The sequence below is a fragment of the Periophthalmus magnuspinnatus genome, chromosome 12, assembly GCF_009829125.3.
Source record: "Periophthalmus magnuspinnatus isolate fPerMag1 chromosome 12, fPerMag1.2.pri, whole genome shotgun sequence".
NCBI lineage: Eukaryota > Metazoa > Chordata > Actinopteri > Gobiiformes > Gobiidae > Periophthalmus > Periophthalmus magnuspinnatus.
In genome coordinates, this window is record NC_047137.1 from 12038640 (window position 1) to 12061411 (window position 22772).

Here is a 22772-nt window from a genome sequence, read left to right on the forward strand (position 1 = left end):
GTCTCGCTGTGCAGGAAGTGGCGTGTCTGCCTCTCAGTGGCGCTTAGCTTTAGCTATTTACATTAGATTTAGTGAAGATTGAAGCCTACATTTTGTCTGAATGACAATTATTAATGATCTGGACACAAACCCCGTGTTCCTTCTCACAGCTGATAAAGTCTGTGGTCTGTGTTTATCCAGAGGAGCTTCAGTTTCACTCACCTACGGTTAGCTCTGTTAGCTTTTGTGTCCAGACAGTTACTGCAGGTTGAGCCGAACTGAGCTCACTGGCGAGCTTGGGTTCAGGTTACAGAAAGAGGTTAGAGAAAGAGTATACAGACACTCATGTGTCTGAGCTGGCGGCTGGAGCTCCTTTCTGAACACAGGGGTTTGTTTACAGCCTGGTGCTGCACGTAGACTGAGCCATGGAGCTGCACTAGAGCCACAGATCAGCTGGTAAGAACATGTACATCATGATGTCTTTTTCGTTGGAAGTTTGTGCTATCAATACGTAATTGTGTGTGATGTTTTTCGACAACAACTATGTGTGTGTGTGTGTTTTTAAACAAACTAAAACGTATGAAGCGTGTTTTCTGAATCAATATTCAGTTTGGGTTGTGCTATTTTTTGCAGCATTCTCCTCAGTCTCAATAGTATTGCTCCGTCATGGATCCAAGACATCCTCCTACGGGGCCTGACTGGGGCCCACCACCTCCTGGCTGGGGGGGACCTCGGCCAGACTGGGGGCCTCGAGGTGGCTGGCCTCGTCCAGATAACTGGCACCCTCCTCCTGGTGGGTGGGGGGCCCGTGAACCTCCACCACCTGATTTCTGGGGGCCTCGTGGGCCACCACCTGACTGGGGCCCCCGTGGGCCTCCGGGGTGGGGTCCTCACCCACCTCGGGACTGGGATCCTGAGGAATGGAGAAGGGTGGAAGAGTGGCGACGCTGGCATGAAGAGTGCCGGGCCCGAGATCCCTGGGGTCCACCAGGACCACCACCTCCCTGGGACCTACCCACAGATCCATGGGGCCCAGAACCTCCCCCTCTGGGCCCGTCTCCTGCAGCCCTTCCCCCTCCATTGCCCCCTGTGGATTTACCTCCCCCAGGCTTGCCTCCTCCAGGTGTGGGGTTACCTCCTCCTGGGGTGCCTCCTCCAGGTGTGGGGTTACCTCCTCCTGGGGTGCCTCCTCCAGTATTGCCTCCTCCAGTACTGCCTCCTCCAGTACTGCCTCCTCCAGTAGTTCCTCCTCCAGACTGTCCCCCACCCTTTGGCTTCCCGGGCTTCCCTCCTGGGAGCTGGAGTGGAGCGGTGAGGGCTTCCTCAATATATTACAAATAGTGTACTTTCCTTTTGCCACTTTTGATTTTGTTCACGCTAACTCCATAACGCATTTTGTCTTTGTGTATCACTGCAGAGTTCTGAGGCCGACACAGAAAAGCCCATTTGGGTCAGTCACACTATACATTTGTTTTGCCTGACCTTGGAATGTTTCTGATGTTTGCCTGACTCTGACTTCTTATGCTGCAGATTAAAGCGCTGCTCTCTGCCCCACCTGGAACTGAAACAAAGCCTGCTGAAGTGGCCACTGGTGCCACTGCACCTCTTCCTCCAGGAACAGAACCAGTGAACAAACCCCCAAAATCCAAGAAGGTCTTCAAACATATAGGCCTGCTGGGAAAACCAGTTTCTAAGGAGTGGGTCCACTCGTCTTCTACAATACTTTTAGTATGGAGTAGAGTTTGAAAATAAGTTACGCCATTTTTTTTTTTTTGTTCACAGACCTCCACCAGGCCGGTCCATAGGTACAATATCTTACGTTGGGGTAAGAGCCATGGAGCATTTTAAGCTGTTTTACTGTATTTCCATTAAGTCCTACTTTGCTCTACTCTGCTCTGGATTCATGTACCCAACTCAGCCCCACTCAGCAACTTTGCTTTGTACTATGTAGAACTGGGCGGCAGCAGGGGGTGAAGCAGGGTCAGGTTGACAGACACTAAAACACTGTGACAACTGCTACACACTACAGGATTATTTTATTAAGGCCCAAATTTGAATCCTCACAGGCGATTTTGAAGCCACTGCACACTTCACATGTGTGGTGTCTGAGTGACCCTGAGCTGCTCTGTCATATAACCATAAAAAATTTTGCCTTTGCTGCACCAGCCAATAAGAGCGTCAGGGGCAGACAAAGTGACAAACACGGGGATTAGTAAAAAGGACAATAATTATTTCTCCTCTCTAGTAAAACTATAAGTTAAACTGCAAAATCAATGACACCCACTTCCAAAACAATGCAGTCAATCTGTTGCAGTTTTCTTTGCAGTTCTAAAAAATATTAGACTATTTGGTCCAAAGGGGTAAGGTCTGAGGTACAGCCAAGTAGAAAGTGATGGAAAAGTAGATGGTCCTAGTCTTCCTGAATTCAGATGCGATTTCTAACCTGCTTGTTTTCATATTTAAAGCCATCAAGCGGATCTATTGAGAGAGACGACAAGGTGAAGTTCACCTTTAGTTTTTCGTCATTTTTTGGGAATCCCAAATCAATGGTCACAGGAGTTCGAGTTCACTTCACTGCTCTTAATGAAAATGTAAGGATCCTTTCTCTTTACCATATTCACAATATCTTAAACTTCTTGGAGACAAAATTCTGCGTCTCACCTTTATTTGTATTCCTCATGTGTTTCCTGTTTCCTTGTACTACAGAACAAGCATATTGCTACTGACATTAAGGTGCCAGAAGGTGGAACGGCGATTGTGGACCCCGAAATCTATGAGGGCGTGGTGAGCCAGCCCCTGAAGGAGGCTGCGCCGGGCGAGCGCAACTACCCCGGGCAAGTCAATGTGACCATAGGCAAGCTCCTGACCAACTTGACCTATGAGAAGAAAGACTGCTCTGTCACTCTGCTAGAGAACGACCACATCCTCCTGAACCTCCTCACCGACTTAGTCACAAACAAACGGAAAGCCACCAACATCAGGCCCAAGATCCCAGAGACCTTCAACCACACGGGCGAGATGAGGGAGAAGGCAAGTGCTGTGCTGGCTTTACAAGAGAACAGGAAAAGAGATAGATGGTGACTTTATTGATCTCATAGTGGAGAAAAGTGTAGCTGGTAATATAAAACTGTGCATGTAATTAGAGGGGAAAAAAAACAGATGCTAGAGTTATCAAAAGTATTGAAAATCAGATACCAATTGATTCTAAAACTGGTCTCAAAACTAGATATTCATTTGAGGAAGTATCGATACTAAAAATTACATTCACAGGACAGAAATGAACTTTTCTTGAATAGCTGTATTGTTCTTCAGCTGTATCAGAACAAGTATAAGACGACATAGAGTAGTATACACCTATGGACCACTATGGAACCTACCTGGATGACTAAATGGAGTTTTTAATTATTATTATAATTATTAGATTATTATTATTTATTATAATCGTGGTATCGGAATCAGTATTGAGTATCGAGTCTATTCCTTAGAATTGAAATCAAGTTCAAAATTTCAGTACCATGACAGCCCTATCAGATACTACTAAATAACATATCTAGATTCTCATTTCATTTAATTCTTTAATTCTTCTCATTATTGCACAAGTTTTGTTTTTTCTGAATAATATGATCTAATTTAATTTAATAAGTATAAATTTCACTTGCTAGCTATATTTAATCTTTAAGTAATCATTTTTGACCAGTGTATGACTTGTTAAAAGTTTGATTTATACAGTGAGTGTATGTGCTAAGACAAAATTGGACCTTAGTTCAAAATAATCTTGATTCATCAGAACTATGGTAACATAAAAAGTACAATTAATTTATTGTGAAAATCTGTTATCTGAGTAATGTGGCTCTGGGTATCTTAAGTATTTAATTTCTGTTGTTCTTCAGGGCGTAATCCTGAGCTTTAAAGGCCAAACTGAAGGTGTGATCAAGTGCGACCCTCATGGAGAGATTCCATTTGACATCACTGAAAACTTCAGCGACGTGGACTTTACGGAAGAAGATGTAAACGAAGAAGTGGAGTTCACAGTGATCGAGGTAGGAAATGTCGGCTGGAATTGTGTGGGTTGATGATGCTTGCTGCATGTCATTAAAAACTAGTTCATTATAAGTCAAGTTATTATTCACTTGCCTTATGCATTCTGAGCATCCCGCTTATTCACCACAATGATTTTATGAGCCCTTTTCACAGCTCTCAGACACCAAAGCTAACAACAAATAGCATGCTAGCGTGCACTTCCTGATTATCTGCTACACTATACATAACCATACTCATAGCCATTTATTGTACACAATACTTTTGTATCCTTATTGCTTTACTCTACTAGCACAGTGTTGATAGATTTGAGGTCTTACGTATTTTAATAGTTTGTTTTTTTATTTATATTTTGATTGTATGCTTCCTATTTTGCGTTCTTCAACTTTACTTTAATTTCCCCATTGTGGGATGATGACGTTTGATTTCATCTTCATCCACAGTTCTAGTAGAAGGTTCATCCAATTAAAACTAAAAGTAAGAAAACTTTCTTCAATATTTTTTCCACAGCTCCGTGCAGGGAAGCGCGCCATCCGGATCCGCAGAGTCAATGAGCCTCTGCTCTTCACTCTAAGTTCACTGGCCACTGAAGAGCTGGAAGAAGATGAAGAGGAAGAAGAAGAGGATGAGGCAGAAGCACAGGCAGTTACAGAAGACCTGAGTGACCAACCCCTCCAAATGAGAGCAGACATCCCCCTGTCCAACTTCGAATTGGACACAGGGCTGTATGAGGGGGTTGTGAGCCAGCCCATCATTGAGCCCTCGGTTGGTCAATTTTGATGGATGTTACGATTTTAGTTCTCAGTGATTGGGGGGGCTACATTAAAAAATACCTGAGATGATTGCTGGCCAAAAAAGTGAATCACCTTAAAGTAGATTACCAGAGGTTTTAAAATGCATCCATGCATGTTTGAGTAATCTAGCGATCTCCCCTGGGTCCTATTTGAACAGTCCTTATGGTTAACAGTAGGCACCTGTTCAAAGCTCATGCCTCAAGCCTACTTCTCCCATGCTCCCACATGGCAATTTTCCATAAATAAACAAAAACATGATACAAAACAATACACTACAACCTGATGCAATGTGCGGTAGTTTAATTTGCGAGATGCAGGCTGACTGCGTTGTAATCTCTCTGAAAGAAGAGTGATTTAGTGCAAACGGAGGGGGACTCAGACCTGCAAAAATGAAAGTTAAACTTATGAAACTTGTTATGTTGTTTTCAGCAAATATAGCATTTTCAAAACAATAAAAGGTTAATGTTAACATAATTAGGTCACCATGTTCACACTCCATAGAAGTGTAATACTCCCTCTTTTCTCTTTAATTTGATGGACCCAAGAACACTATCTGATTGCACTGCTCTTAGCTAATGGGATGCATATAAATAAACAAATCATTGAAACTACAATTATCTGAATGACTTTACTTCTTTCTAGGCCACATCGAAGGGATATCCGGGTCAGATTCACGCAGTGATTGGACCATACAAGACCAACGTGACGTTTGATCACAGAGATTGTGGAGTGACGCTGCTGAAGTACGACCAAGTGCTTATGAACCTCCTCATCGATAAATCTAAGGGCAAGAAGAGAGCTGCCAACATCAAGCCCAAAATCCCGTTCACCTTCACTTACACCAAGGAGAAGAGGGAGAAGGTACGAACCCAGAAACACTGGGGCAGTCTCATCCACAAGATGATTTTTTAAATTACTTCTGTTGATGTAATCATTTGAAGTATTTGACCGATTGTTTTGACTTGGTGTGGTGGAATAGTACCTATGGTATATATTTATCATACTTCTACATCATTTGTGGAAAAAAGTTGAGGTGAAAAGTACAAAAAACAGAAAGCAGTGCTGAGTCCTTAATTAGAATCCCTCTACATATCTAAAACTGTCATCAATTCCATTCAAAATGCAGACAGTTTACACATAAGGAAGGCATTTTTCTGATTGTTTAAACATTGATTCAATGAAACACATGTGTTACACATTTTGTTAACAAATTGGTTGCTAGGTATCATACCTCTACATATGTCATATCTGCCACTCGTGTTCAACCAGGAAGTAAATTATAACCTTCACCAATATTGCAAAACTAGAAAAGACTAGGCACAATTTTTAGAGAAATCTTATTTCTCTAAAAAATAGTCAACATTAAGAGATTTACGTAACCTGCACTTTAAATGGCCTTTATTATGCAAAAGTTTAGCCCATAGAAGTGATTATTACATTTTTATGTAAAGAGATCTGGCTAAAGCAACACAGCAACTTTCCACGATGACTCTAGAAACTAGCAGAGGTGAAATTGGACATAAACATAAACGAAAGCAGTATGGAAGCTTTACTCCAGCAGTGTGCGCTCAGACCTCCTTTTCCTCCTCTTCCAGCTCTTTGAGAGGCAAACTGACATGTGGCAGCCTAACCTTTCCTGATCCTGGCCTGTCCTAATATTGACTCCTGAACCAGGACTACTCATGTTTAAAGTGCCTTTACGGCAGTGCTTCTCAAACTTTTTCCAGCACGTATATATACAATAAATCCATGCCCCCCACAGCCTCAAGAGATTATAAAGTATTATATTGGAGTGAAGATAAATAAAAATGGATTTTGCATTATATAAATGTGTAAATGAATATGATAAGACAGTAATGATGATATACTTATATTTATGTAATCCTCATTAAAACAGGCTTTCTCAGGTTTGAGCATAAAGCCCTAAACTGACACAACACAGTCTCAGTGCTAAGCAAATATATAAGCCTTTCTGAGTGCTCCTCTCCCTCTCCACTGCCTTATTGGCCTTTTTAACTATCAGATGTTCATCAGAACATCATTGGATCTTAATTTTCTGCCTTTTAACTAATTTTCAGTTTCGCTCCATTATTTGTTCTAGGGTGTCATCAAAAAGCTGGGTGCAGTACAGGGCACCCTAACTTCAGAGGAACATGGAAATATCCCATTTGATAAAAAGGAGAACTTCAGCGACACAGAGTTCAGCTCCAGTGACCTCAATAAAGAGGTGGAATTTACCCTGATACAGGTCAGAGCAACTCTCTACTCATGATCCTACTTATTTTGAGAAGTACCAGTATTTTAATGGAAAATTGCAATTGGGACTGGAGTGAATGAGATAATATTACATGTGTTTTTCTTCTTTTTCATCAATGTCCTTTTTGCAAATCTGTTACAACAAACTGATACTGTTTCAGATTTGCTCTCAATTGTGGTTTTCACTCACAGGTAAAAAAAAAGAAGCATGCTATCCGCCTCCACAGACTTCATCGAATTTCTGAGCAGTTTCTGCTAGAGAAAAAGAAGCGACAGGAGCAGGAGGAGCTGCGTAGACAGAAAATAGAGGAGAGAAAACAGGAGCTGGAGAGGAAGAAGAAAGAAGAGGAGGATATCCGCTTGGAGGCTGAGAGGAAAAAAAAGGAGGAGGTGGCTGCAGCGTTGGCTGCTGCTCGAGACAAGGTGCAGACATGACGACTTATTTTGATAAACTTTCTCTCAGCTTGGGGCTATTTAATGTTAAACTGAACTGGTACTAGTGTCAAAATGGCCATATGTTAATATTTTTGAACTTTTTTTTTCTACTTCATTCCTTTATCCAGTTATGAGGTACTCCATATTGCTTTGTTTAGCTCTTTAGCTTCAGTGTCTTTGTTTAGACCAAATTTGAACCCTGTCTTAGTCTTTTTGTCACTTTTGTATGATCGCATATATCAATTTGCTATTCTCATCTGTATGTGTAGTTGACTCCTCTGGGATTCATGATGCGTGGGCCAGACCCGGATGAAGTTGTTAGTAAAGAGCGCTTTAATGGCACTGTTTTAAAAGCCATCTGCAAACACCCTCCAAAGGAGATCAAGAAAGAAATGGAGGATCCAGAATCAGGACCAGCCCGAAACGTAACACCTCTGTTCCCTGAGGTTAGTGTTTGAACTCATGCACTTACATTTTGATGAAATATGCACTTCGATATTTCAGAATGGCACAACCTATGGCAGCACAACAAAATTTTTTGCTTTTTTTTTTTTTTTTAACTAATTGTTGCTTTTTTACTTCAGTTTTGTCCGGGAAGCTCAAATTAACTTCATGCATCAGCATGGTAACAAAGTCTTTCCATTGCTGCTTTGACTGTGCAGAGCTTAGCTAGCTTTGTACCTAACTGTAGAGTAGGGCTGAGCAATTAATCGAGAGGTTGACATTCAGTCATGTCTTATCGTCAGTTATATGGCATACGTATCAGTGATAATACGCATAATAATCTGTACACAGTCTGCAGTGTTATTGTTTAGCTAACTGTGCCTGATCTTTAAAAAAATCTAGTAAACAGTAGAAAATGAGTTAAAGTAAATATTAAGCAGAATTGTAGACTTTTGTTATTTGAATGTAGCTTACTGCCCCATTTAGCTGGCTAAATCCAGACTAAAATCTTCTTTACAGCCTGACTTGAGACACTGGGAAAGGAGGAATGACCAAGGTCAAACAGAGCTGTGCAATCAGGTTTATTCAATTAATTTAGAACAAAATCTAAGGTCTCTCACCTTTTTACAGAAAAAGCATGTTGTCATGGCTGGCCTAGCATCCATCTACCTAAATCAATTTCAAGTCAATAATTAAGATAAAAATGGATTTAAAGAAAAATTCTGGACCCAGAACCAAATCAAATAGCTGAACACTGTAAAGAAACCCTTTCTATTCTCTTATGCTACAGGTAAAAATCAAGGTAGAGAAGGAGGAATCAATGGAGGAGCCTAGTAAAGAAGAGAAGGATGAAGAGAAGGAGGAGAAAAAAGAGGAAAAAGAGGATGTGAAGTTGAAACCTGACATTGGGCTGCTGGTGATGACTGTAGATGGACAGCAGAAGAAACTCTCCTTTGGACACAAAGACCTACTAACACGGGCCACTATGCTTGTCGGAGACAAGGTAAGGTGCTGCTCTTCTTGTATATTTGGAGTTCTAACAGTTTGGTTTTAATTAGAAATGTGAGTAGATGTTGAAATGATTTGACAATGGATGATTAATTTCTAAAGCATCTGTACATTTAGTTCTAAAGCAAATTAAATGAAGTTGTAGATCACATTTTGCACAATAAGTGCACACCTAGAAGGAACAGTTTTGAGCCAGTTATTTTACATGCATTTTAAAGTTACTTCTGCTAACATGTTAACTAACCCAAAACATTTTCCTAACCCCTTCCTTGACCATTTTCGACACTTTAAGATAATCCTGTTTCTAAACTTAACCATACTCTAATCTTAATCATTTGCCTAAACTTCATCACTTCAAGCAGGCCACCCGTCCTGACCCGACATTCTAGCATTAACCATAGTGAAAGTAGTGCAAAGGTAACACAGGGGTCTGAGAACAACATGTGTATTTGTGCAAAGGTACGCTTTAACATTGCAACTCGGCGAGAAACCAACGAGGAAAGAGCGGCTTACGTAGAGATCCTCGGTGATTCGTTTGTGGAGTCTGCAGAGGAGCGACATATTGTAAGCACCTCTACACTGACAGAAAATGAGCCTTTCTATAGTTGTTAGTGTCTGATTCTGATGAGGCTTTGTCTGATCCAGGGCATTGTGATAGAGTTTTCTGACAGCTCAGGTTTGATCAAATGCAGCCAGAGCCCCCAGCTGTACTTCCAATTGTCTGAGGTGGCTGAGAGGAAGAAACTGGAGCTCAATGAGAAGGTGGAATTTAGCATTATCCCGGTAAGATTTAACTCTTTAACTCTTTCTGTTGAGTACTTTTCTTTGCATTATGGTCTTTTCTATATAAAATGTTTTGCGCTGTCCATTTTTTCAAGCATGAAACATTGGAGGGCGAGCAACAGGCGATCCGAATTAAACGTTACACTGAAAGAATGTTTCTGCCTGTGAAGAAATTGTCTGGAGTCACTGCCAACAAGCACAAGGTGAGGCTTATTAAGAGCCAAGACCAACCAGTGGTAGATAAAACACCATCAGTGCACTATATTACAGTACAATAATATATTTTTATTGTTCATAGCCAATGACCATCAAGCTGTCCATGCCTTCTGAGGAGGAGTGAGTTTCTAAAATGTCTTTCTTTGTAATATTCAGCACCTTGGACTTTTTCATTAGTTCTTTATATATATTTTTTTAGGAGGAAGAAGGCAGAGGCAGAAAAACTAAAGGCTGTAGTGAAGAACCTAAGAACACAGGACAGTAAAAGTCGCAGTGCAAGCAGCCGCCATCGATCCCGCTCCAGATCAAAGAGTCTAGAGAGGGATAAGTTTGGACGAGTGAAGTCAAAGCGCAGTTCTAGTAAAGATCACTACAGCCGAGACCGCTCCAAAAGACGCTCCAGGAGCAGGAGCAGGGACAGGAGCAGGGACAGGAGCAGAGACAGGAGCAGTGACAGGAGCAGGAGCAGGGACAGGAGCAGGGACAGATCCAGAAAGCGTTCCCACAGTAGAGAGCACTCCAGGAAACGATCCAAGAGCTCAAGCTCCAGCAGGAGTCGCAGTCGAAGCCCAAGGAGAAGTCGAGATAGAAGCAAAGAGCATTCCAGAAGGCATACCTACAGCCGCGAGAGGGACGAGTACAGGCGCCAACGCGAGCCAAGTCCCAGACCGCCACGCCACATGGACGACGAGCTGGCTCGGAAGAAGAGGGAACTGGAAGAGCTCAATGAAATGATTGCATACAAGAAGGCTTTGGTGGAGCCCAGGGTCATGGAGCCCAGGGTCATGGAGCCCAGGGTCATGGAGCCCAGGGTCATGGAGCCCAGGGTGACGGAGCAAGGAGGCAAGACCTGCATCGACTATGACCACGGCAGAAGAGCTGTTCCTCTGAAAGAGTTCAAACCAGTGGTTCCAGAATACCCCCCTTCCAAACCTTATGGGGACCCATACTATGACAGAGAATACAATGTGTACAGGAAGCAGTGCTATGCAGATCCTTATGCAGACAGGTATGGTGATCCGTACTATGACCGCCGCCCCTATGGGGCGCCATCCTATAAGGACAGATCCTACCCTGAGCCTCCTTATGGTGAGCCCTCCAGACGCTACACTGATCGCTATGATGTTTACGACCCACCTCCTGAGAGTCGCTACCTCGATCCAAAATACCCACCAACACCAGGCCAATCTTATTCCAACGATCCCTACCACAGAGCACCTCTAGATGACAGCCCTCTACCACAGCAGAGCCCTACTCCCTCCGGCCCTCCCTTCAGACCCCCATCTCCAGAAGAGCCTGCTCCAAAGAGCCCCCCTCCTAAACAGGAGACCCCTCCACCCCCAGTTGAAAAACCCCCATTAGACCGGTTCCTTGACATGCTTCATAAGAAGAAGGTTACTCCAGAGAAATACGTCAGCCCACCCAAAGATGAGCTGCTTCCGCATGAGCGAGCACTAAAAGAAGGCACCACTGGCTTCTCTCAGATCGTCGGATTGCCTGAAGTAAAACCCACTCAACCCACCAGAAGCCCTACACCACCAAGTCTCCAACCAAGAGAGCTGGAGAAGGCCGAACCCTACGACAAGATCCAGAGTCTTCTGCAAAGTATTGGGCTGAAATTCACCTCTGATGACATGACCAAACTCCGATCACAAGCTGGAATACTATCCTCCGCTCCCAAGTCAGCTTCTTTGGAGCGGGAGGTCCAGCAAGTGGGCTCCAGCAGAACCAGTTCTGTGGACCGCCTTCACTCTTCGTCTCCAGTCAGATCAGCAAGCTTGGAACCTGCCCGGAAGCCAGTCAATGAATATGAGAGCTTCCTGGACCAGCAGGAGTTAGAAGCTTTGCAAAAAGCTCAGCAAATGCAAAGTCTGACTCGCTCCATCAGTGAGGGCACTCCACCTCCCAGACCACCTCCAGGGCCCCCTCCTGCCCAGTACCAGCGCCCTCCAGTCCCAGACAGCTGGGATGTCCAGATTCCTCAAGCTTTTTCCAACCCCAACAACCAGGCATCTTATCTGGATAGTGCCTCTAAAGCTCCTCCTGGACCGGCCCCAGGACCCCCGCCCAAACGTGTTGCATCTCAAGCCCCACCAGGACCTCCGCCTGGGCCCCCTCCCAAACGGCCCGCTGGACAGGCCCCTCTTCTCTCCTCCCTGTCGTTCCTTGGACAGGCCACTGCCCAGACTGTCCCCTCTGCTGTTCAGGTATGTCAGATCAGGACCTCACACGCACCATACATCACAAGAATCAAACAATTCATGTACAATAGATGAAATGGATCTGAAGCTTTTCTAATATTGACCTTAGTATATTTACATAATTTTAATGTGGTATATAAGGATATATCAAAGACTAAATGCCCTACAAATAATAGGTTAATCTGCTTCATTTCCTGCTTCCTGTTTTGGTACAAATTTGGTTACAATTTCATAACCTACAATGCCACACTGTTCCTGGAATAAATGGAACGTCAATGGCCTTAATAGTTACTACTACTCACCACTACAACCCTCAGGCACCTGGCCAAAGTTCTACAGACCCGGCCATCTCCACCACTGTAGCTCGCTGCCTCCAAGTCATCGAGACAGTCAGGACCCTGGCTCAGCCGTCAGCCAGACCAGTCAAATCTGTGCAGTTCAATTTACCCTCTGAGTCCCAGGCCACAATCGCGAGTGAGGAGGACATCAAGAACATGCAGAAGGAGAAGGTAGGTGGACAGCTATAAACTAACTTAAGAGTATAGTTTTAAACTAACTTAAGAGTATAGTTTTAATATTTTATGCTCAGAACAATACTTTAAGAACTTGTATGTAAGTGTAACCTCTATGACACAGATATGTGAAACCTGTTCTTATCAAATATAACTTTTACTGATAACAATTGTAACACTGATTTATTCTTAATTACAAACACTGGCCATGATGACCCATTTGTTTGGAGTTCTGGTTCTCAAGATTATTGTTAATTCAGAAAATAGTATGAACCTTACATGAGTCTCATTAGGGCTGCCAGTTTCAATGCTGAAATCCAGTTCAGATCAGAGAGTCATTTCAAGTTTAAACCATAACCTAAACCCAGCTCAGTGAGCGCAGGCTACACATGGTTTATTTAAGTATCATGCATTTAGTATTACTAATTGAGCTTCTAAAACTGTTCCTCTTTAGGTGATTTTTCCTTTGAATTTACTCACTACTTAGTAGTAGTAGTATTAGTAACAGCTATTTTATGCATATGAGAGTGTCATTTCAAAAGTACTATCTGTTTTGGTTGAAAATGAGGCAACAGTGTGTCTGAAGATTGTACACCACTATACAAAATGTGTTTTCCCCCTAAAAGCATCATAGTGTTGCTCAGTATCTAGACTCATTCTTGACTCAGGAGATTGTGCTTTTTCTAAATCTAAAATTCTGCATGTGGACTTAGCTGATGTTCATTTGTGTAGTTGGATCTGTATAATCAGCGAATCCTGGATAAGAGGGACCTGGATAAGAAGAAGTATCTGGAGTCTCGAAAATCATCGGACAAGAACAAGGATGGCTCAGCTGTGGTCCCAGGTATAAAGCACTTTCCATGGAGCTCTAATTGTACTAACTGGCTCTCTGTTCCACAGGCCTCTAGCCCTGAGTATTCTCCTGTCAGGAGTCATCTGCCCTCTGCTTCCCTGAGCTTACTCAGCATTCTAAAGGCTGCATTCTATATAGACCAGAAATGTAGTCAGGATTAATATAGACTCGAGGTTTTTAGGAACCACGTCTTGACGTGCATTTGTGGCAGGTAGTTCAGTTTTTCTGTAGGTTAAACTCTTTAACACAGTAGCCATGGAGTGTGACTACGTAGCATCAACTTGATTGTACAGTGCTGTGAAAATGTATTTGTCCTTTGTTATGTATTCAAGCCCTGATCAGTCTTGAAGTATTTAGATTTAGTACATGAAAAGTCATTTCCTTAGGACATTACAAACCATGATGACAGCCAATATCCTCCTTGTCTCTCTTGTGTCTGATCTGGAGCTGTTTTGCTGTGACAGCAGCAACTTCTTGATTAACTCTTATTTTTTTTTTTACATATAGCACACATTTTAATTTTTAAATCAATTAATTTATTATCAGGGGACATACATCTTCATTGTATTGTATTTACAGTAGGTACGGCCAAGTACAGTACAGTAAGTCTTCCCTAATGTTATTTGATTGTAGCTAACAGTCTTTAGTTAGCCGCCTGGTTGAAGTTGGCCTCATCGACGTAAACTTGCTTGAAGAAAGATCACAAAGACTCCGGTTACATCTCTTCATCACAGTAAAACCTTTTCATTTTTTACTCTAATTAAGTCTGTTGTTAGGGCTGGGTATTGAGAAAACCATTTTTAAAAATCCGTCAAATGTATTGTTCAGTGTCTTTGCAGTGTTTCTCACAAGAAAGGAGAGCTTGCCAACTGTCACATATTTACTGATTTATGTTCTGTATGCTAAACTCAAACATGAATTTACAAATTCATAACACACACAATTTGGGTGGTTAACTTCTGGTATGAAATTAACAAAACTCAAAAGCTGATAACGTCACACCTAAACTTAGTCTCCCATCAGTTACATCCAGACTCAGTTTGAATGTCACATTTATGTAGGCTTGTGCAATTAATCCTTTTTTAATCATTTAAATTTAATCAATTTCTAATGGTCAATGATCAGCTAGTTTTTTTTTGTCAAGAGGTCTTCTACCTTTTGTGAGGTTTTCGGCCATGTAATTCATGAGTTTAGACTTTTCTTTAGACAAAGAAATTTGACTATTAGTTTTAAATGGCAAATATTGAAAGTCTATTATGCTCAGGAAATGAACATTGAAAGCCATTTGTTAATAAGAATTTGGATCAATATGAGGAAAAGAAGCATGATGATTTTCTTGTCATATCTTTAAGGCTGTTTCATTCTTTTGCTTTGCCTTTAAGTGTGAGAAACATGAGTCTAGTCTAAAAATGTTTTACCTGTTGCTTTGAACAAAAATCAGTACCCAGTCCTACAATTAGTAGTAACATTTTGTTTTTATATTAGCTGTATAGTTGTGCGTTACACACATCAGAAGTTGCGCCCATGTTTCAATGCTACAAACGCCATGCATGTGCAAGTCCGTCTAGTTTTTGCAGGTGTAGAGACTCGTGATAATTCGTCATAGTTAATTACAGAAACAAGCAGCTTACTTGTCACGGCTCTTTGTTGGTAATGGTAATGCCTTCTTCAATGTTAAAATGCGTTTTGTTACATCATTACATTGTGAGAATGTATAATGCATTTATAATTTATAACACAAATGCTTATATATAGCATAGCTAGTACATATAAATGTCTAAAAATATCTGCAGCCAGACTGCCCGTTATTATAGATAGCTTTAATGTTAGGTATGTTAAATGTGTTTTTTAATGTGATGCATCACGTGGTTTTGCTTGAACTGAAACGCTCATCAGAAGTCTTTCTAAATTATGCCGTCTGCGCCTTCAAGTCATTCAGAAATGTGAGGCTATTCATCCCTCTCGCGACAGCAGGGAAGTGCCACATCTCATCTGTAAATGTTTTCATTTTCTCCATGCTTAAAGTCGAAGTCGAAGTGCGTAGAATAGAACTCTGGAGTACAGGTAGTACATGAAAGCTGCCTATTTATACATGTGTGAAATGTATTATACACAGAAGTGCTTAAGGTTTAATTATCCTGGTCAGCCAGTCCAACCTACACCCTTTTACATTTAAAGTGGGTTTTTAGGTTCCCATCCCATCCCAAGATTTCTGTCTTGTTTACTACTCATTCAGAGCAACTTTACCTTCTCTCAGTTCTGTTTAACCAGGTCAAGTATTTTCTTTCCTCACCCTCAGATTTTGTTGAATGCTGGAGTTGCTCATTAATGTGGCTGATTTTTATTTGTCCTTTTGCTTTAACATTAGTCAACACAACTTACCGTCACCATTGTTCAGGTTTATCTTTGCCAGTCATGCTATGGCAACACTGGCAAAGATAGTTAATGCTGCCATTTTTGTTCTGGAGAAAAGGGATATGTTCCTTGTACCTCTGGTTGCATTAGAGAATGGTCTGGCTGGCCAGGCTAGACCTTAAGGCACCATGTGTTTAAGTTTTATATTTGCATTGCATTTGCAAAGCCCCATGTATGGAAAGGATCAAAAGTGATTTTTAAAAATATATTTGGCTAATATTAATTTCTTTGTTAGTATAAGGATATCTCTAGCCTAAACTGCTTCCATTTGACTGCGTAAACATAGCACATCAAGCTAATGTTAACATTGTTACTATGAATTATGCTACATTCGTGTTTGGGTGATGTTTGCTTATAACGAATACGCTGCTATTTTTAAGGTTTGGCGGTAGCACATTTGGGAGCTACAGTTAGGACTTGTAGGCTGAGTTTAAAACACGTTTTCTGATTCGTATTGGAGTAGGGGAAAAACGGTAAAGATCTATGTAGTTGATAAATATAGATAATTGTTTTCATTACGAAGCTTAAACGTAAGCTCATTACCGATTAAACTGGTGAAGTTGAGTTTCTGTTTATAATTGTTTTGTAAATGTGTTCTTGTATTTGATAACACTTCTGGTTACATTTCTGTTACTTAAAATCTTGCTGTTTGGCCGTGATTTTTATTTTCAAATGTTTAAATTTGGCAAGTTGCTGGAAAGGTAGGTGATGTTAAAAATCTTCAAAGAAATGTTTGTGTACATGTCTTATAAACACATTTTACTCATAACTAAATTCTGTCGTGCGGGTCATTGGCACAGATTGACAACCTTGCTTCTGTCAGTCTGCCCCAGGGCAGCTATGGCTACTGTAGTAGCTTACCACTTCCAGTGTGGAGCCTGTACAACGCATTAAGTACAAAGCGTTATTATAACCCCACAATTAACTGAAACAAGGTGTTTTTGATTATGTTTACATGCCCAAGAGAAATGTGATAACCAGATTTTTTGTTTCTGGCCATATAATTATACTCGCTGTTAAAATCTAAACAAGCGTAACAATTAGTGTGTTGAGCTTTCTTACGTTTTCATGTCGTATCTACCAGGCTATAAAACGCTAGCTAGAAGTTTGACCCTTGAGGTGCTTCAGACGTTTCTTTTTTATTTCTAAGAATAACTGTGTTTTTAAAGACATGATAAATACAACGTAAGAAAAAGTGCATTGCGTTGACTGTTCAAATCTGTACTGTAATGAATGCAACAGCTATGGAAACACCTAAAGTTCTGAGTCTGAATCACATTAGAGACTCAGACCCTTTTCTGTCAAAATTTAGTTTACTGTATTTTTAGACGTACGAATTTCCAAGATACATTTCATGTCATTTAAAGCTAATATTGCGCAGGTTCTTTTAAGATATTACTTTTAATTTTATACTCTATTTCCAATTTTCCAAATTTGCTGTGAGAATGGGTTTTCTGTATGTATGTTATTGCTGTATAATACTGTAGATGAAGATTGAAATGACTTTGAAATGTATCATGTTAAATAGTAGTTTGACTTTCTACTTTCGGTCTGTGTTTCAGCTAAGCCCGTGACTGTGGAGCAAAGGAATGTGTGGATCTGCGGACACTCCTTGGTTTACTGGGCTGAGTCCCGGGCCAAGTCCCCTGAGGTGGGCATGCAGCTGGGTATGGACCCCAGTCGTGTCACCCTGTGGTGGAGGGGCACCCAGGGCATGACCTGGTCACAGCTGCTGCCCCAACTGCATCAGCTCAAAGTGCTGTGGCCCAACCCCGACGTGCTCATCATCCACCTGGGGGGCAATGACCTGAACGACAGCCCCACTGACCTGTTGACGGCGGTGCGCAGAGATTTAGCTTCTATCAGGAGCATCTTTCCGCACTGTCTTCTCGTTTGGTCCCACATTTTGCCGCGTCGCGTTTGGAGACATTCGAGCGACAGTCAAGAGGTGGATCTGGTGCGTACCACTGTGAACCGGCGCATTCACAGTGTGCTAACAGAGCTAGGGGGCGTGTCTTTATCGCATGATAACATCCGGTGTGGCGCGAATACCGGGCTGTACCGCGCTGACGGGGTGCACCTCAGTCCTAAAGGTATCGACGTGTTCAACCTCAACTTGCAGGACCTCCTCGAGAAATGGGACCAGGAGGTAAACAAATTGCAGTAGGTTTTTTTAATGAGGATGCTAAAATGGAACAGCTGGAGATACACTGATCTGCTGGGTTTAGTGAGGGTTTAGGCTAGTCATTTTAGCAGTGCTAGTGGAACCTCTTCAAGAACAGGACTCTGATCATAGTTAGATCTGATATTGTTAGTAACTTTTGTCTTCAGTCTTAACTAATGCATGTGTAAAATTGTTAGAATATCTGTATCCACAACACCACGAACAGCAGACAGTGGTCCTCAATCAGTCCATTCTAGCATTACTCAAATTTTGATACTTCACCTGCGTTAGTTACATAAAACCATTTGTCATCTTTTGCTAAGTGTGCTGACTATTTACTCAAACACATTTTTCAATCGGTTCACTTAGAAAACATGAACTTTTAAAAGACTGAATTCTGTTTGGAGCTTATAAGACAAATTGTTCGGATTTAAAGCTAATTTCTCATTTCTTTATATTCTTTGTTTCACAGTGGTTATGAGTAAATAATTTTAAATAAACCTATTTGTGCTGTGTCGTTAATGGAGAAATAACATGTAGCACTAATAAGTAAAGTGTGGACTCTTTTGTAAGGTAAACCTGAGATTGTAACGCCAATACAAAAGGCATAAACCAACTCATAACGGTAGGTATGAGAATCATACTGTGTGCTCCACTTTCATAGAAGAGTCGAACACAAGATTTTCTGACTCCTCGCCTTCACCACCACTTCTAGACCAACTTGCCTGGGTAAAGTTTGAGCCCTCAGGATAACTCACTTCACATTCACTTTGAAGATGGTCAGGAGTTTGTGCTTTAGTATGGCATTTGGGGATCTTGTACATTACTACTAAGAATAATTGCCCTCTGGATTAGACGAATTACCCCTACTTTTCTATTGAACATAATTACAATATTTGTATTTTGTAAATACACCTTTTAGTGTAATTTATTCAGTTAAGTTACTTTTTTAAATATAAATATAACTGGACACCTCATGTTAGAGGGAGGTAGGATGTTTTAAATCTATATGAGTCACATTTTATTTTGGAGTTTGAATTTGGAATCAAAGAAGTTGAGAAAAAAAAGTCATCTGTTAGTGACTGATGTCAGCACTGATCTGAAAGGCAATGAAGGGAATAATTTAGACTTTTTGCCATTTGGCTTTATAAAATGTTATGGTTAAATACAAGCAGGAAATAAAGACGCAAATTTGTTTCTTTTTTTTAATTCTTTGCAGTCCTTGTTTTGTCTTTACATTGTCATTCAAAGTATCTGACATTTATACCATAGTGAGCAAACATACCCCCCAGAAAACCCCAAAGCCATCAGGACAATACCATCACAGGGTTCACTAAGTCTCACAAAGGATAGATAAAGCTCCTCTCAGTCTGCAGCCAGCAGCAGCATACATACACTTCACTTGTATATCATTAGCATAACAGCATAGAATAGCATTCAGAGCAATGGAGGAGTGTAGACCATGGAGGGATATATTTTGGTAGATGGGGGAGTCTGCTGTGTTTCAACACTTGATCCTGGATATTACATCTGCACTTTGTCTGGACTAGTTTATATGGACAAGTGAAGTCCCATTAACTAATGTTACTATGATGAGCCTGGAAGTTCTGTAGCTGTAATAGCTCCAGACAATGGAAACAATGGAAAGTATGCTATGTCTGGAGATTCCAGATAAAAGGACCAATGGAATGTAATGTGACCAGTCAATCTCCAATAGGATGCTACACAATGAACCAAACAGTTGTCCTATTTTGTGAATTCTTTTTTTTTTTTTTTTTTTTTAAATTAAATACAGCCAATGAGTACATTTTCTGATGCCACCTGTTTGTGCTATGACACAGATGAAATATTCCAGAAGCTTGTGACTTTCTGCTGCATTTGTTTGTACTTTTTGTACTAGAAGAGCCTAGGGCTGAGAGCGTAGTCTATTATATATGACTAGTTACATACAGTTAGCCAAAAACTAGTATACTTTGTGCAATTTGTAAAATTGGTGGCACATCTGCCTCACAGCAAGTTCAGGGGTACATTTATGTGTATGCAAACTCTACATCAGTCTACGTAGATTTACAATCCTCTGGCATGCACTTCCACTAAGGATCTGGAAAATGTGGATTTTTTTTTTTATTTTGAGATGTTTTCAATTTCTACCTTAAAAAAAAAAAAAAAAGGTCCTATATCCACATCCCATAGCTCACACAACAACCACACTGCCCACTACCAGCGACACATCAGCTCCGGTCTACAGTACTTTAAAGCGAAACAATGAATAGTGCTCAGCCCTTCTAGGCTCCTAGATACACACTGAAGCAGGTCAACAACAAGGTAAAAAGTACACACTTCAATATACCACGGCTCTAACCACAGAGCCTGTTCAAACGCAAAATCTGGCACCTTTGAATCGGTTAATCCTGGCTATTTCACAACCTTTATATAATACATCCTTCACTTTGCTTCAGTAATTAGAAACAACAAACTAGCTAAGTAACTTGTACAGGTTCAGGCACGTAAAGAGCAGAAAGGAAAAAAGGATTGCCATGAGTAGAAACATTCTGGATGTTAATAAAAATGTACAAGCGTAAATGAGTTTGGCTCTTACCAAACTGAGCAGAGGTGAGTGTGGAGTAAGGCCAGAAGTTCTGTTCGTTTATACCTGTTTATACCTATGCCTTTATTGAACCAGCTGGATGAGGCACAAGCTGGAAATCAGAAATTAAACGTGTTAACTGTTGGTCAATGCATCAAGACATCAAAACAACAAATTAAGATTCACACGTGTCATCAGTCTTACTAAAAGAAGGATTACTCTTTTTATTTATCGAGACAGCTAACCTGAGCTCTGCAGACAACACAATTTAAAATCATTTAAAACATGTTATTTTCTTATTTCAAACTTCCCTTTTCTACAATTCATCCTGTTCTTGCTTCCATGGATTTTAGAAATTCCACTTAAAATAATTCTGATGGTAATGGGTCAAATGTTTTTTTTTATGTTTTTTTATTTTTTTTAAATTCTGTATCACTAAGATAATGGAAGTTTGCCGTGTTTGTTACAAAGTAAGACTCCGGGAAATGAAAAGAATCTGTAGCTCAATTAAATAAAGTACAAAGGAGGTACAGTTTTCGTTAAATAAAAGAAAAAAGCTTAACCTTCGGTAATTGAAAGTTGCTCTTTATGTACAAATGCTACTCCCAAAATAATAAAAAATGGATGCCGTTTGTTAACATTCTGATCCTGCTGTCAGAACAACACATTTCAACTCATACATGGAAAGTGTATAAAAAACAAAGTCAAAAGTGCTCAAATAAGAGTTTTCTGTTTTGTCATCACGAGGCCGACGCTTGTTTCTTTTGTGTTGAACTGTGTCCTTTCAGACGGAAGTTGGGCTGCAGAGAATGGGAACATGTAGAGATGGCACTGGAGTTTAGGAGGCGGACCGAAGGATGGACAGGTCTGCACAGAGGACGGGTTCTGACCCCTCCAGAGGTTAGTGTTGGGATTCTAAGCTCTTGTCGGCCATCTTGAGAGCGCTGTTCCCTCCTCAGCGCTGAGTGAGCAGTCTAACCCAGGGTGGTGATGTTAGCCCTGCCCCCTGGTGGTGCCACAATGCGAGACGTGTTGCGGCGTGGGATGTTGTCGTCGATCTGGGCCCCTGTGACAAAATGAGAGGTCAGAGTTCAAGATCTAGTACTTTAGAGTGGAAAAGAACAGCAGGAACTGGATTCATACACACAAATTGAAAAGTCACATTTTGTGCTTTTCACTATTCAAACAGTGTGTAATTAAGTGTCAAAACACTAAATTATAGTGTACTACGTGTACTAGGTTTGCCTTAAATTGTATTTAATTTTGCAATATGCCATTTCTATTTTATTAGGACAAATACATTCACTGAATGTACTTTTTTGAAATAAAATAAAAATACAGCCAAAAAGATGTCTTATTGTTTAATTTGCTTAGTAGTTTTGTTCTCTATGCAAGAATTAACTTTAACTTAACCAGTGGTGGAAAGCATCCATTTGTACTCCAGTATAAGTACAGTTACATCCTGTACACATGAAAAACACTATTCAGAGTATCAGTTACTAGTTACTTTTTAACAGGTTTAAAAAGCTACTCAAAAAAAATTACAGTATTATAGTAATGTGAGTATTTGTAGTTACTTTCCACCCCTGATCTTAGGGTTTACACTTTCATTAAAACTGCTTGAATAGTTTCTCAACAACATGCACAACACTCCTTCATCCATATTCAAAGGAATGTTGTCTGAAATGGGGAAGTGGCACTCACCAGACAGGCTGAAGCCGGACTGGTGCAGGTTGCGCACCGGCTGGTTGGGTTGTTTGGCGGGCGACGTCTTGGTGGAGGACACAGGGGTCATGACCTTTGGAGTCACGGTGACATCACACACTGGGCCGTCGTATAGTCCTCTGGGTACGCCCCTCAGCTCAGCTAGCTGCAGCAGCAGGAGCAGCAGTTAGCATCCATGGTTACTGCATGTCACTAACATCTTGAGAGGGGGGATTACTATGGGGTATTCATTGTTAACACATGTTGAACATATTTTGATCACCATGTCACCATTATTGTTTTGAAAATGCTATATTTGCCTCCTCACACTGTCACAACACAATCAGTGCCAGTGTGCATCTTTAATTGCACTACAGCGATGG

At 41.0% G+C, this 22772-nt stretch overlaps 2 protein-coding genes across 3 annotated transcripts in view; one reads left to right on the top strand and one right to left on the bottom strand.

Annotated features, from left to right (window-relative positions):
• Positions 1-18448, top strand: LOC117379226 (uncharacterized). The gene is made up of 22 exons (XM_033975904.2): positions 1-435; positions 613-1290; positions 1397-1429; positions 1510-1676; positions 1762-1804; positions 2445-2570; positions 2686-3009; positions 3870-4019; positions 4528-4782; positions 5454-5672; positions 6913-7059; positions 7260-7490; positions 7772-7948; positions 8737-8949; positions 9414-9518; positions 9600-9737; positions 9833-9940; positions 10036-10073; positions 10153-12160; positions 12472-12663; positions 13399-13510; positions 17497-18448. The coding sequence occupies exons 2-22, from the start codon at positions 646-648 to the stop codon at positions 18099-18101; spliced, it is 6036 nt and encodes a 2011-aa protein (XP_033831795.2). The 5' UTR covers positions 1-435; positions 613-645; the 3' UTR covers positions 18102-18448.
• Positions 18449-19883: 1435 nt separating this feature from the next.
• Positions 19884-22772, bottom strand: part of dpysl2b (dihydropyrimidinase like 2b) — a 36083-nt gene continuing 33194 nt past the window's right edge. For both annotated transcript variants that reach the window (XM_033975982.2, XM_033975983.2), the window contains exons 13-14: positions 22390-22555; positions 19884-21751 (exon numbers count right to left, since the gene is read on the bottom strand). In XM_033975982.2, coding sequence (XP_033831873.1) covers positions 21660-21751; positions 22390-22555 — 258 coding nt within the window. In that variant the 3' untranslated portion in view covers positions 19884-21659. The remainder of the gene's footprint in view (positions 21752-22389; positions 22556-22772) is intronic.

What these genes read in the sequence shown, in the direction of transcription:
- LOC117379226 (XM_033975904.2), top strand. Translation starts at nt 646, where the DNA reads ATGGATCCAAGACATCCTCCTACGGGGCCTGACTGGGGCCCACCACCT. An exon ending in ACACAGAAAAGCCCATTTGG is followed by an intron (nt 1,430 to 1,509) that starts GTCAGTCACACT and finishes CTTATGCTGCAG; the next exon opens with ATTAAAGCGCTGCTCTCTGC. An exon ending in TGGCTGCTGCTCGAGACAAG is followed by an intron (nt 7,491 to 7,771) that starts GTGCAGACATGA and finishes CTGTATGTGTAG; the next exon opens with TTGACTCCTCTGGGATTCAT.